Raw genomic sequence first — 15,968 nt, forward strand, 5'->3', positions numbered from 1 at the left:
ATGCATGGAAATTACAGCAAAGTATTCTTTTCACACCTAACATTTCGAAATAAGGGAAAAGAAATTATCTTCAGGGAAGTCAACTTTTAAAAATGGAGTCTTTTAAAACCTTCAAATATTAAATAAAGCCTGTAGAGAAATGTAAAATGTCTTCAAGAGACTAAATGGCTCCCAGGCCAACAAAATTTGACTGTAATTTGATTGAACAAATTAATGTGTTTAAAGAGGGCGCCAAACAATCAGGATGTGAGATGGTCAGAGAAGATTCCAGAGCCCATTTTAAGCACTGTGCTGACATATAGCTCCACTGTCAGGACAACCATGACTGTGGATGGTGCTGTTGGGGAGGGAATGTGATCATAATACAACCCCCACGTTGATCTGGTTGGTGTGATAATTTCATCTGTTCCTCCCTCTGTGTGCCCTGGTCTCTGAAATCTGCTCACCTTGCGTCTTTCCTGTGGACAATGATTCTTTCAGCAGTTTCTGGGACTAGAAGGCTGAGAGTCACTCTCAGGATTTGGTAGTCCCCACGTGATGACATCACACTGGAAAGACTTCTTTGGAGACAGCCACTGACCTGTGTCCTGTTTCATTTCCATGTTCTTATGTCTACACTTCACGTATCACCAAGTGCTCACCTCATGTCAAACCCTAAATTAAAGTGCTGAGGGTAAATTCTGAAAGATTAACTAGATTCAACCTCATGAGCCCTCCAGAGCAGGGCCTTATTGAAGAACTGGGAACACCCCTGAAAATCGATGGAGAGGTGTGCATATTTTTATAAAGAGAGAGTCCATAGGTTTGGCCTCTCTGTTGACCTACTCGCTGAGGAAGTTTAAACCATTGCTTTGGGACCAAAGTTTGGCTTCCTGTGAGGAGAAGGCCTGGATAGCTGGAAGCCAAAGTTTAAGCACTTATAGATGCAAAAGACCTGAATATCTAGGGACTGAGGAAGGAGAAGAATGTGTGGGTAAGCAAAGGATGAAGACAGGAAAACTGTGCTGTTCTATAATGCACACAGCCTGCTGTGAGTTTAATTATTTGTGTAATATTCTTTTGAAAATTTCCTAATTTTCTTTTTTTTTGGCTCACTGATTCCCCCTTTTTTTTGTGGGAGGTGAGAGTAGGTGGAATGCAGGGTGGCAGGGAGAGTTACCTCAAGCATATTCAGGGACATGGAAGGCACTCCATGAATATAGGAAATAAATTTCTATGAGATGGTAATAGCACCATGTCAATTTTTGTAATTTTAAACCCAATATCTGTTAATAATTCCTGGAATGCAATTCACTTTGAGTCATTACAACTCAACTCACTTCAAGAAGCAATAATTGTCCATGCCTTGTCCACATTTTTTTCATCGTTTCTACAGAAAATTTAATAATTTTAGTATTATGGATCACAGAGCCACTAAATGGAGTGATAGTGTCCAGCAGGCTGACAGTAGGGAAGCTTCTAGAGTAGCATTGTGGTATTACAGGGGCCGATTTGCTGCGCTTGCCAGGGACACCTTTGTCTACTCCCATCATTCCAGTGTTATTAGTAGCACCTCATTCCTAGGACAATTTATATGGTCACCTTTCTGTAAAAACCTTTTATTGCTCTGTGTTTAATCTTTCTATTTGTGTCTTCCCTCCCCTCTAAACTAATGAGCTCCTTGAGGCTAGAGACATTGTCTCATTTATCTCTGGGTCACGCACATGCCTGCTATTTGGCAGACCCAATAAACATCAGTTAAATTAAACTGAAAATTAAAGATAGAATGTAGAAGAGCTTGAGAGTAGAAATAGCCAGCCCACATTGTCTTCCATGTGCTTCAGAGGTCTACAGTGGAGGCCTAGTTTGGAGTTACTTAGGAGCTTTGTGTCTTGGGAAACTTATTTCCTCTTTCTTAAACAGAGGATGATGTGTAAAGTACTTAGTGAAGGACTTTTAAGTGCCCAATAAATGTTAGTTGCTAGCATCGCTATCAGTAATAATTAGTTACTAATAATAACTGTTATTGTAATAGTAACTTGAAACTTGAGTTTTTTAAACTGGAGAATGAAGACAGTGATTCCTGCCTATGTTATCTTAATAATGAGCATGAAGATATTTTGGAAAGTATTGAGGACTCTTGTTGCACAACCCATAAATAAACGCATGCTAACTGAGAGGTTTGTGCTACAGAACAGGGTAGCTCAGGCAGATGACATGGGGGCTCAACTAACTGGCAGTATAAAAGTTTTCATATATACATATATGTATGTGTGTGTGTGTGTGTGTGTGTGTGTATATATATATATATATATAGTGATAAAATGATGAGGCTGGGGCTAGAAATTTATCAACGACAAAGTGTACAATGGAACAGCACACTGGAGATGTGGGTGGAAGGATTCAGGACAGGGAGGGAAACTATGATGGTAACTTACTCCATATGGGACAAACAGAGCATTGCCAGGGATGTGATGTGGGGAGCCTTTCCAGTTGTGGCACCAGGAAAGCAAAAACTGGAGCTTGGGCCAGAGGAGCATTCATGTTATGGTAGACAGTCTACTCTGCAAATAAGTCAAAGCTTTGATTTCTGAGTTAATGCAAACATTCTATAAGAGTCAGGCCAAATGTGGACAGTACCTAAGGATGTCATTCAGTGCCTGTCTGTGCTGCCAATCGTAGGAGGGAATCTAATAATTACACTTGAAAATAGCTTTCAGCTCGGGATCACAGAACCTTTCCAGATAATGTATTCTTGATCAGGTGAGACAGGAAGCGGAGGTTGCAAAGTTTTATTTCAGCTCTCTGGTTCCCTAGATATTATCACTACCCACATTTTATTGATAAAAAACTTAGGAGAAAGAAGATTAAATAACTTAGTGTAAGTTCACATAACCAATAAGAGGCAGAGCTAGTCTCTGAACCCAAAGTGTCTTGGTCCAGAGAATGTGCTTTTAACCAGAACATTCTACTCCTTCTCAGTTTTATAACCAGTAAAAAGAATACCTATGATTTTGTGAAAAGTAGTTGTGAGACTAAGGCCATAAACTTCAAAGGGTAGTTTTCTATTCTGCTCCAGACTTTTCTTGGAAAGAAGTTTGTCTAGATTAGACATGTATGAGAGGTGAATCTCTTATCTTGTTCAAATTTCTATTGTCTAGGATCTAATAACATCCTCTCATGTCTCATAATGGTGCTCAATAACACAAGCTGATGTGAACTATAGATTCTCTATGTATTATCCCTTCTGATGTCAAATTCCTTTTGTTACTTAACATGGGGGGAACATGGGGACATATGTGACCAAACTCCCAAAAGCAAGTTGGCTGTTAACCCTCTTGTGATCAGATTCTTTCACTGAATCCTGGTTCCAAACCTCACAGCCTGGTTGCCCTTTCCCCGGCCTGGGGGGTTTGCTGGTTCTAGCCAACAGGATCACTGGTTCACTGTCATGGCTAGCTTTCCTGCCACAAGGCTTGTGGACCTGTCTGCTGTAGCTATGAATCAAACTCAAGGTTCGCCTGCTGACAGAATTGGGTTTGAATCTTAGCAGTGGAACTGGCTGTGAGGCCTTGGACACTTTGTCCCATTTAGCCATTCTGAGCTCAGTCCCATAGTTTGTGAAATGAGGGTAATATTTCAGGGACCATAGGGATAATTGGGAGACTTCAACAACCCATATATCTGAACGCCTGGCATAGTGGTATAGTGTTTGGGCCAGGGCAGCTGAGGGCCCAAATTGTAGAAATGAATTTTTGCATTTAGATGGTTCTTCCTTGGAGGTCTGGGATCATGTCTGAAATTTCTTTGTCAGGAATCCTGCTCCACTGTGTCTCTCCCTCTCCTTGTCTTCCCCCCCGCCCCCCGTCAACACTCCCTCTCTGCCCCCAGTTCATTGCTAAAATCAGTATTTGTTCATATATCGTGCTCAACCAATATTGAGAGTCATTTTGATTCCATTTCAGGAAATATTTGGCTATCGGACTCAAAGCTGCAGGAAAGTCCTCTGCCTGGCTGGATCCATCGTCTCATTTGGAATCCTCCCCTTGGTGTTTTATTGGAGACCGGCTTGGCATGTCTGGGCAAGCTGTGTCCCGTGTTCCTTGCAAGAAGCAGACATTGTGCTACTGAGGACAACAGTAAGTGTCTGCCTGGTTTTGTAATTAGCTGGTGACCCCTCTTCCTAGACGTCGTGCTGTAGGAGGGCTGTGGAGATGAGCATGAGGCAGGTGGCAGATGAACCCTTTCGGTATGATTAGGTCTGTTCATGGCTTGGCATCTACCGGGAATTCAATAATTTGTACACGATGGGATTTGTTTAAGAAGACCTATATCATGGCATGTTCTTTTTAAAATGGTGACATTTGTGAATATTATAAAATAATCACATTAATAGCTAAAGATATTAGGGGGTGTGAAGTGGTTAAGTCAGGTTACAGGTTACAAAATCCACATTGACTCTTATTCCAAGCCTGATGTACCCATGCCTGTTCCCTCTGTGGAGTGACTTTAGAGGAAGGGAGAGAGGAGCTGGGGAGGATAGGAGGTAGAAAGCATCCCTCTGTGGGCTCCACAGAGAAGTGACTTCCTAACTTGTTAATTGCTGCTCTCCCTGATCCTGCATGTGGTAGTGATCCCACTAACACGAGGTGGCTGAGGGGCTGACCTGGATATTCCTGCGGAAGGAGTGAAAGGACAGTCTCATGGAGCACTCCCCTCTGACTGGCTCACTGATTCTAACAAGGCGCCAACCTAAATGACCCAGAATGACAACCAAATCCCTGATAAATCAATTGCTTTTGGGAGTGTAACTTCTTTTTATTTATAGCACTCTTTCTAGATGAACATTTTATTTAATGCTGTAAGAAGGAAGGACGGCAGCAGGACTTATAACTAGCAAAAAAAGAAAATGTTGTAATCCAAAATCTAACCAAGCTTGGGCTAACTTTCCATGACGCTGGGAATTGGATAGAGTATGTCTGCTGACTTGCTGTGCTGGGACCAGCCCCACCCTTCATTCTGGATCCTATTCCTTTTAAGAGCTACCTGTTCTAGGTCTCAGATTAGCTGACATGTAACCCTGATACAGGTGACAGCTAAGGGACTGACTTGCAGGTTGAACTATAATTTAACCAGAGGTTCTTGAAGAATAAGCTTCAAGACTTCAAGAAAGCAAGATATTATTGTGGAGTAAGGATGACAACTCATGTTGATGATGTTGAGAGGCAGCGGTAGCCCACGGAACGGTCAAAGCATACTTTTCGAAGGCTCCTAGAATGTGCTTGGAAGGAAAGTGCCTGGCACTCACATACAAGACTTCTTCATTGGATGGGAAAGTGGGGCCTGGGGAGGTGACACAATTTACCTGAGCTCATATGTGAATGAGGAGCCTAAGACTAAATACCATGTGTACAGTTAGTCTAGGGCTAGCCTCCTAGTCTAGGGTTGTTCCCACTGGGTTGTATTTAGGCCAATGGTTCCCAAGTCTCAGCTGGCATCAGGATATTCTAGGAGGCCCATTAACACAAATAGCTGGGGCCCACTCCCTGGAGTTTCTAGTCCACTAGATTTGGATGGGGCTGGGAGTTTGCATGTTCAGTGGGCTCTCAGGTACTGCTAATGCTCTGAAAAACCGCACACGGAGAAAACTGCTACAAATCATCATAGTTCCTGTTTAGGAGCTGTCTTGGTCCTTGGGAGAGGAATAGAGATTTGGACATTTGATTCATGGCTCAGCCATTAGATATCTATAAAGTCTGCGGGAAATAATCCAGATTTAGCAAAGGGTCATAAGTGGCCCTCCTAGACACAGTCTGAATTTCTTGCTGGGGCAGAGTAGAGAAGTTTGTTTTCTGGGGCCCAGAAGGGGTCTTAATGTTTTTTTCTTTAATTTTTAAATTTGTTGTTTTTAGTTATACATAACAGTAGAATGTATATTTTACCTATATACCTGGAATATAACTTTCCATTCTTGTACATGGTGTGGAGTTACACTGATTCTGTATTCATATATGAACATAGGAAAGTTATGTCTGATTCATTCTATTATCTTTCCTACTCCCAATCCCCCTTCCTTCCCCCCACTCCCCTCCACTCTCCAAATGGTGAACCTCCACCCGCTCACTCCCCTACCCATGCCTATTGTGAGTCAGCATCCACATATCAGAGAGAACATTTGGCCCTTGTTTTTTTGGGATTGGCTTATTTCATTTAGTATGATAGTCTCCAGTTCCATCCATTTACCAGCAAATGCCATGATTTCATTCTTCTTTCTGGCTGAGTAATACAGAATGGGGACATGATGTTGATGAAAGACCAAGGTTTCGTAGAGCTGCTTCTCCATGTGAATCTAAGGACCTATCAGGTTTTTACTTTGTAGCATGGAATGAATTTACCTCTACCCTGCGGGTACTTCCATGAGCTCTCAACTAGTTCTCAGGAGGGCACTGCTTTTGCTGTACCAGAAGCAAAACCTCTGAATCAAAGACTCCTCAGCTCTGAGAACGACTGGCTGGCTGAGCAGAGCTCTCTGAGACTGCTGGAGGGATCAAGGCATGGACAGGAAATGAACAAGAAAATGGGAAGGGAAGGGACGACAGTGAAAAACTGGAGAGGGAAATAATTAAACGGAAAATGAAGATGCAGAAAGAAGAATCTACCAAGGGTGAAAAATTTGAAAAGTGTCAGCACACAGGCAGATAGTGCCTTCTGGAATTTGGAGTCAAATATTTTGACTTTTAGTCCTGGTGCTTTAGGTTTGTTTCTAATTTTTCAGGATCTTGGCTACTCCACTTACAAAATGGAGCTAGCATATATGAATATGTAACAACGAATCCCATCATTCTATACAACTATGGTGCACCAATAAAAATATGAAAAACTATGTACCTGTGTAGCTTAGGAAATAAAAAATTTGTCAAAAAAGTTTTAAAAATGGGGCTAGTAATGTACTTATTCTTTACTGGGCTGTTGTGAGGATGAAGTGAGATTATGTATATAAAAGCCATTTGCAAACTGTGAAGTGGATTATCAATGACTATTTTAAATTTGTGCGCAGTGCGCATGCGTGTATTTTGTTATTAATAGTTCAAGCGGCTCAAAAAGCTTTCTGTGAAGAAGAGCTTGCTGTGCTTGAGGTGTGTCCATGCCTAAAGGCCATGCTGGCTCTGATGTGTCCTCCTTTGTTGCCAGCAGGCCTGGCATGCCCTTCCAGGGTAAGGTGTCTTGTGACTGGGAATCCCCAGCCCTCTTCTGTCCCAGCCAGGTGATCTCTCCTGATTGCATGTGGTCCCTTTTGCAAATGAACATATACTAGAAATACTCCAAAAATCAAAATAAAGCAAAACCACAGAGCCTTTGGAAGCTACATCCCACTATCCTACACCTTTCTTTGCCTCTTTTTCAAGTCTATGTATTCCCTCTCGCCTTTCAATGCCCTTCGAGCGACTCAGAATAGTCTCAACCCACTTCAATCATGTCTTTTCCATTTGATTTCAACTTTAATTTTTAATTACCTGCGCTTGTGTGTAATTTTAAATGGATTTTTTATGCCAGAGACCCTTCAAATAAATGAGGTTCTAAATTAGTCTTTATGTAATTAAGACAAGAACTCAATTATTTCCAACATTCTTACTATCCAAGACTTAGATAAAAATAAGCTTCGAGCACCAATAGATTAAAAGCCTGCTTCTAGGTTATTTGCATTAAAATGACATTTTAAAATTTTTTATTTGAGTTATATTAGAATAGCTGGACTCTTACAACTCTCACTAGAGAGGACTGGGTGACTCCTACCTGAAAATGTGTTATTTATCTATTCTTCATGTTATTAGAAAATCAGTACTTGGTATTTATCATCAATCTCACACTGGTAAGATTGCAGATCATTATCACAGAAACTGATTAGGTAGTCATTTCTTAACATTAAAAAAAAAAGCATGATGTACTTACTGTAAACTTTCCATATTCAGTTTATTTTTGGTTTCCCCTTTCTTATTAAGCACCATAAAGTGCAAGATTTTTTTTCTTTTTTTCCAAGAGTAATTACATTTTTTATTTTATAAACTTTAAGGTAGAATTTATTCATTATTCATGTATTTCTGAATTTTAACCAATATTTGTAGTGATGCCACATTTCTATGCAAATAGCCTAATTTACATTCATCGGTGGTTTGAATTAAATGCTCCTGATGATTTCTGTAGTTCCCATCTTTTTTTGCAATCACACACACGTTTTTCCCTTCACCGTCTTTGCATATCACATATTGTCAAAGACCCACGATGTGCAAAGGAGAACTCTGTGATGATTCCTTTTGAGGCCTGACTCAAGGCACTTCATTCTGAGAGCAGCTTTTTTCCTTCAGTTCCAATTAAAGACGTCAGGCCTGGCGGCTTTTCGTTAAAAACTTAGGAACTCTGCAAATCAGCTATGCAAATGGCATCCTGAAATCTGACAGGATGGGGGTGGGAGTGGAGCTGAGGTGGGGGGTGGGGATTATTGCCTCTCCTCAGTACCCCCTCAGCAGGGTGGTCGCTCACAGCCCATCCCCCACATCAGCACCATTTTTCTATGGAGGCAGCAGGGAGTCCATGCTTTTAGCCATTAACTGTTTTCTACCCTCCGTCTTTTCACCAACTTATTCATTCATTAATAAGTATTCACCAAGCATCAGGCAGACACCAGACATTATTGAAATCACTAGGAATATAACTGTGAACAAAACAGATGGAAACCCTTGTCCTTGCTGGGTGACACTCTTGTGAGGAGTCAACCCTCTTCCTCTCTCTCACCCACACACATTCTCTGTAGAACAGATGCAGAACACAGGTATTTATGTCCACTTATTAAAACCTTCTCATTCCTTAGACATGCATTTATTCATTTATTTAATTATTTACACAAATGGAGCACAACTTTTTATTTCTCTGGTTGTACATGATATAGAGTCACACCATTTGTGCAGTCATACCCATAAATAGGGGTAATAATGTCCATCTCATTCTACCATCTTAACCCCTCAACACATACCTCCTTGACTCCCCTCTCTCCCTTCTGCTCAATCCAAAGTTCCTCCATTTTCCCCTTGCCCCTCCCCATTATGGATCAGCATCCACTTATCAGATAAAATATTTGGCCTTTGGTTTTTTGGAATTGGCTTACTTTACATAGCATGATATTCTCTAACTCTGTCCATTTACCTGTAAATGCATAATTTCATTTATTAAGGCTGAGTAATATTCCATTGTGTATATATATACAGTTTCTTTTTTAAAATTTTTTAAAATTTTAATTTGTTTTATATGATGACAAAATACATTACAATTCATCTCACACATATAGAGCATAATTTTTCATATCTCTGGTTGTACACAAAGTAGAGTCACATCCTTCATGTCTTCTTACATGTACTTAGGGTAATGATGACCATCACATTCCACTAATTTTCCTAACCCTATGCCCCCTCCCTTCCCTTTTCCCCTTTGCCCTATCTAGAGTTCATTTAATCCTCCCCTCCACACACACACACACACACACACACACACACACACACACAGCATATTATGGCTCAGCATGCTTAAATCAGAGAAATAATTCGGCAGTTGGTTTTTGGGATTGGCTAATTTTACTTTTCGTTATATTCTCTAGCTCCGTCCATTTACCTGCAAATGCCATGAATTGATTCTCTTTTAATGCTGAATAATATTCCGTTTTGTACATATACCACATTTTCCTTATCCATTCATCTACTGAAGGGCATCTGGGTTGGTTCCACAGTCTAGCTATTATGAGTTGTGCTGCTATAAACATTGATGTGGCTGTGTCCCTGTAGTATGCGGTTTTTAAGTCTTTTGGGTATAGACCGAGAAGTGGGATAGCTGGGTCAAATGGTGGTTCTATTCCCAGTTTTCCAAGGATTCTTACAGAGTTTTTTTTTTGTTTGTTTGTTTTTTGTTTTTAATTCATCTACTGAAGGGCCTCTAGGCTGTTTCCACAGTTTAGCTATTGTGAATTGAGCTGCTATAAACACTAAGGCGGCTGTATCACTTTAGTGTTGTGGTTTTGAATCCTTTGGGTATAGACTGAGGAGTGGGATAGCTGGATCAAATGGTGGTTCCATTCCAAGTTTTTGAAGGTCATTTCTTAGACTTTTATGACCTTCTCTATCATGTCTTTGTTGATTCATTCTCCGGCCCAGTCCTGGAGGTACTTCCTCATCTCTCCTGCATTCTCTTTTAATTCTCTGTTTTCATTTCTGTGCTTTTGGCAGTCTGCCTTGTAATAAAATGCTGTTCACTTTGCAGCTTATAATATAGCCAGTCACTGATCATTTTATTTAGATTTCATAACAACCCTGTAAAATGTCAGGATTGTGTCCATTTTACAGATGAGTGCCGCAGTCTGGCTGGGCACAAAATCACGAGCCACCACACAGCTTGTAGATTCAAACAGCAACTCTTTATTCCCGAACTCACACCAGCCGTCTACAATCACGTTCTGGGGAAATCCATGTTCTCTGCCCAAATTCTCCTTCTCTCCCAAATTCACCTCCACTGGGCTTCTATCTCCAAAATATACTGTCTGAATCCCGTGAGAACTCAAGGGGAACTCAGGCAGCAGGATACGCCCTATTCCCAGCAGGAATAATCTTAAACCTTAAACCTGGAACCTAAACTGGGAACGCCCTAAACAAGATTATCTTAAAACCGGGAACACCCTAATCTGCCTTGGTCCTTGAGCAAGGTTAAGTACATTCAATGTCACTGCAACATGGGGTACGCTGGCAAGGAAATTGTCATACTTACTTGGCTAATGGCTCCCAGCATCTCCCCCCTTCTGATTAATTAAACAACAAGCAATGTGGCTTAAGGACCGTGCCTGGTAGGTTGTCCAATTCAACATATGGTTCTTACCCGTCATCGGAAAACTGACCTTTAGGCGTCAGCCTCCTGTCTTAGGTTGATACCACTGCAATTGGATCATACCCGTCACTGACTACCGGTCCAGCATAAGCCATTGGCCCCCAAATTTTAGACCATCACTAGCAGAAGGGAGGAGGATACAGAAATGCCACGACACCAAGCCAATTGATGGCTCCTTGGGAAAAACTGCATCACTGGTGACACCATCAGCAAAGATATGTCAGCACTACCACAATTCGCTGCACCAAACGATAGTTACATAGTCCAGGCAAGTTCTGCAAGCAGTTCAAAGCAGAGGAATCTATCAATATGTCCATTTCCTCCCAAAATCCGTTTCCTCCCAAAGTAAGTTGACTCTTTGATTGAGCATTACTTGTTGAGTTCTTCACTGGCACTGGGATGGAGATAGGAATTCTGGCAATGATGCTAAAGAGACATTATCCTGAAAAGAATTATTAAATATAATGAAAAGGAAAGGTGAAAGTAAACAAACAGATCTGTTAACCTACTTTAAAAACAATGCTTAACAGCCTTTTACCTAATTTAAACTAGTAAACAAACAGATCTGTTAACCACCTTTAAAAACAATCCTTAACAGCTGTTTACCTAATTTAAATTAAACCATTTAAATCACGTGAATAAAAAAATAATAATAATTCGGATCCATTTTTTCATGAGCGCTCCTCATACAAGAAATATGGACATACGCACATACAGACATACAACACAAAACACAAGAGTGTACACAAACGTACAACACATAAGAAAATAGTAAAGGCCTTGTAGCTTTACCTAGGTGAAATCTCCATTGCAATGTTTAAAAACTCCACAGTCAAAAAATAAAACTGATCAGAAAAACATTAACCTAGGTTTGTATGAGCTCAAAAAATAAAAATAGAACCTTATGATGTGGAAAAATGCAATAATAAAATAGCTATTGAAAAAAGCATCCTGGTTAATCACTGTCGCAGATGTAAGAATGGCCAAGCTGGAGTTCTGGATATCAGCTGTTATGGATTTGAGTCAAATCATCTTCTTTTCGATCTGTAGAAACTGTTTTAGTTAATCTCTCTGGAATCCAAATGGGCTGCTGTTCTCCCTGTGGAAAAACACAAACAGACCCCCGACTCCAGACAATCACTGGGTCAGGACCTTTCCATTGTCCTGTTAGAATATCTTTCCAAAGTACTTTAGGCTTATGTACATTTTTTGGATACATATGCCTTTCCGCAGCACTAAGTCCTGATGAATCCAAATTTAAAAAGTTTAGAGTAAAAAGCGTTATTTTAAGTTTATCTTTGGGGGATATATACCCCCTTAAAGATCCTTTTAAATTTAAGTCTTTCAAAAGCATTTTGCCTTAGTTTTTAGAATTACTTTAGTCCTTTTAATTTTTTGATGTGGTTTTAAACCAATTTCCTTCTAGTTTAATGTTTTCTAAATTGGCTCTTGTCTATAAATTTTAACACCCTCATCTGAGACTTCTAATTTCTGCACCACCAGAAATTAAAGTTGATGGGCTTTTTGAAAAAATTACTAATAATCTCCTTGTTCTTCTATTTTATCCAATATTTGACTGTAAACTTCTCTCTTGTACCTTTTTCTATCTTGAATGTCTGTATCTAATAGTTGTCTTAGCTTTTTGCATTTTCTATCTGAAATACCTTACTTGACATTTTCAACCATCTTTTATCTTATTTCTATCTTCTAGTTTTTTTTTTTCCTAAGGTTTGTATTTTTACCCTTAGTTGCTTATTTTCCTCCTAGTTTTTTTTTTTCCTATTTTGTGGGTTTATTATTATCTTCCTACATCTTTTCTATCTTCCTATATCTTTTTTATCTTTTTTCTTTTTAACTTTCTATACTTCTGTCTTTAAAGTTTTTCACTTCAAATTTTTAATCTTCTTTATCTAAATATCTTTTATCCTATTATCTTCCCATTTTTTTAAGTAATGCCTTTAAGATTAATAGGCTTCGAATGATGCAATAAAGCAATCTTTTTCCGCCATGAAGGTATCTCGACCACCTTCAATTTAACCTTTTAAAGCCTTTTAATTATCATCTATACTGTACTTTTAAATGTACTTTTTCACCACCTACAACTTCACTCTTTTAAACGAGGCTTAGATTCTGTTTAAATCACTTTAATGTTAGTTTACATGGCTGCCCTTCAACCAAAGGCTTTTTTTTTTTTTTTAACTCCATTGAGAAGCTTTGTCTCAATCTGCCATGTACAAATACCTTTTTCTTCTTTTTTCCTTTCTCAAGCTTTTAAATTAAGTCTAGTTTCCTCAAATTCTTTTTAAATGTCATTTTACAACTTTTTACTTTACCACACAGATTATATCATCTAGAATCATTTCTTTTTCCTTTAACCTTTTATATTAAAATATATTCCCACATCTTGAATCTTTTTATATCTCTTTTTTAACTGTTAACCCTTTTTATAAATTTACATTCTGAAACAACTCTTATAAAATTTCTGATTTAGACAAATTACTCCACTTTAATAAGATGAAAGACTTTCATGTTTTTTATGATACTATAATACTATAATTGAAACCCAACTGAAACTTCTTATACTCTTTGTATATAAATTACACATGATAGAATCTTAACTCTTAGTAACCTTGTTTCAGCAAAGACACAGACCAAAGCAATATTAAACATTTTTCCATTTACCAATTTAGGAAAACACACATAATGTTTAAATATATTACCTTATGGAACTTAATAAGTAAAGAGTACTTGATTTCATATTTAGTGGTTGATATTTTAACACTTTAGCTTTGTAAATTAATCAGATGTCTGTAAAAACCAAGATCTTAGACAAATGTAGTAAACAGAACTAGCCATCTCTTTCTTGTTGAGGAAAAATTCTTCTACAGGATACCATGATGGTCCCATTAATATACTTAATAACTTGTCTTTAAAAAGCCATTGGCTACATTTTTGTATTGTATCAACATATGCCCTAATTGTTCTTGGTCTCACTGGGGTGCTTCCTTCCTCTAACAATTTCTCTTGCTCGGAGGTGAACAACTTCAAACCTTGAGTCAACCATTTTCCCCAGTTTGCCTGAGAAAGTTCTAGGAACAGGCAACTTGAAATAAAAACAAAATAAATCAAAACAATAACACATTGTTTTTTGAAATGTTCACCCATTCTATCTCTCTTCCTCAAGGGTGAGAAATTTCACTTACCTCTAAGCTTCAGAAGTTCCCCGTACGGGCCACCAAATGCCGCAGTCTGGCTGGGCACAAAATCACGAGCCACCACACAGCTTGTAGATTCAAACAGCAACTCTTTATTCCCGAACTCACACCAGCCGTCTACAATCACGTTCTGGGGAAATCCATGTTCTCTGCCCAAATTCTCCTTCTCTCCCAAATTCACCTCCACTGGGCTTCTATCTCCAAAATATACTGTCTGAATCCCGTGAGAACTCAAGGGGAACTCAGGCAGCAGGATACGCCCTATTCCCAGCAGGAATAATCTTAAACCTTAAACCTGGAACCTAAACTGGGAACGCCCTAAACAAGATTATCTTAAAACCGGGAACACCCTAATCTGCCTTGGTCCTTGAGCAAGGTTAAGTACATTCAATGTCACTGCAACATGGGGTACGCTGGCAAGGAAATTGTCATACTTACTTGGCTAATGGCTCCCAGCATAAACACTAAGGCGGCTGTATCACTTTAGTGTTGTGGTTTTGAATCCTTTGGGTATAGACTGAGGAGTGGGATAGCTGGATCAAATGGTGGTTCCATTCCAAGTTTTTGAAGGTCATTTCTTAGACTTTTATGACCTTTTATGACCTTCTCTATCATGTCTTTGTTGATTCATTCTCCGGCCCAGTCCTGGAGGTACTTCCTCATCTCTCCTGCATTCTCTTTTAATTCTCTGTTTTCATTTCTGTGCTTTTGGCAGTCTGCCTTGTAATAAAATGCTGTTCACTTTGCAGCTTATAATATAGCCAGTCACTGATCATTTTATTTAGATTTCATAACAACCCTGTAAAATGTCAGGATTGTGTCCATTTTACAGATGAGTGCCGCAGTCTGGCTGGGCACAAAATCACGAGCCACCACACAGCTTGTAGATTCAAACAGCAACTCTTTATTCCCGAACTCACACCAGCCGTCTACAATCACGTTCTGGGGAAATCCATGTTCTCTGCCCAAATTCTCCTTCTCTCCCAAATTCACCTCCACTGGGCTTCTATCTCCAAAATATACTGTCTGAATCCCGTGAGAACTCAAGGGGAACTCAGGCAGCAGGATACGCCCTATTCCCAGCAGGAATAATCTTAAACCTTAAACCTGGAACCTAAACTGGGAACGCCCTAAACAAGATTATCTTAAAACCGGGAACACCCTAATCTGCCTTGGTCCTTGAGCAAGGTTAAGTACATTCAATGTCACTGCAACATGGGGTACGCTGGCAAGGAAATTGTCATACTTACTTGGCTAATGGCTCCCAGCATCTCCCCCCTTCTGATTAATTAAACAACAAGCAATGTGGCTTAAGGACCGTGCCTGGTAGGTTGTCCAATTCAACATATGGTTCTTACCCGTCATCGGAAAACTGACCTTTAGGCGTCAGCCTCCTGTCTTAGGTTGATACCACTGCAATTGGATCATACCCGTCACTGACTACCGGTCCAGCATAAGCCATTGGCCCCCAAATTTTAGACCATCACTAGCAGAAGGGAGGAGGATACAGAAATGCCACGACACCAAGCCAATTGATGGCTCCTTGGGAAAAACTGCATCACTGGTGACACCATCAGCAAAGATATGTCAGCACTACCACAATTCGCTGCACCAAACGATAGTTACATAGTCCAGGCAAGTTCTGCAAGCAGTTCAAAGCAGAGGAATCTATCAATATGTCCATTTCCTCCCAAAATCCGTTTCCTCCCAAAGTAAGTTGACTCTTTGATTGAGCATTACTTGTTGAGTTCTTCACTGGCACTGGGATGGAGATAGGAATTCTGGCAATGATGCTAAAGAGACATTATCCTGAAAAGAATTATTAAATATAATGAAAAGGAAAGGTGAAAGTAA

At 39.7% G+C, this 15,968-nt stretch overlaps 1 protein-coding gene across 2 annotated transcripts in view; it reads left to right on the top strand.

Moving 5' to 3' along the window:
* Positions 1-15,968, top strand: part of Atp13a4 (ATPase 13A4) — a 151,844-nt gene that overhangs the window by 36,886 nt on the left and 98,990 nt on the right. For both annotated transcript variants that reach the window (XM_046458111.2, XM_046458110.2), the window contains exon 2: positions 3,945-4,118. In XM_046458111.2, coding sequence (XP_046314067.1) covers positions 3,945-4,118 — 174 coding nt within the window. The remainder of the gene's footprint in view (positions 1-3,944; positions 4,119-15,968) is intronic.

This window comes from Marmota monax, unplaced genomic scaffold, assembly GCF_021218885.2.
Source record: "Marmota monax isolate L192 unplaced genomic scaffold, Marmota_monax_Labrador192_F-V1.1 WCK01_AAM20220418_F8-fsc00052, whole genome shotgun sequence".
Classification (NCBI taxonomy): domain Eukaryota; kingdom Metazoa; phylum Chordata; class Mammalia; order Rodentia; family Sciuridae; genus Marmota; species Marmota monax.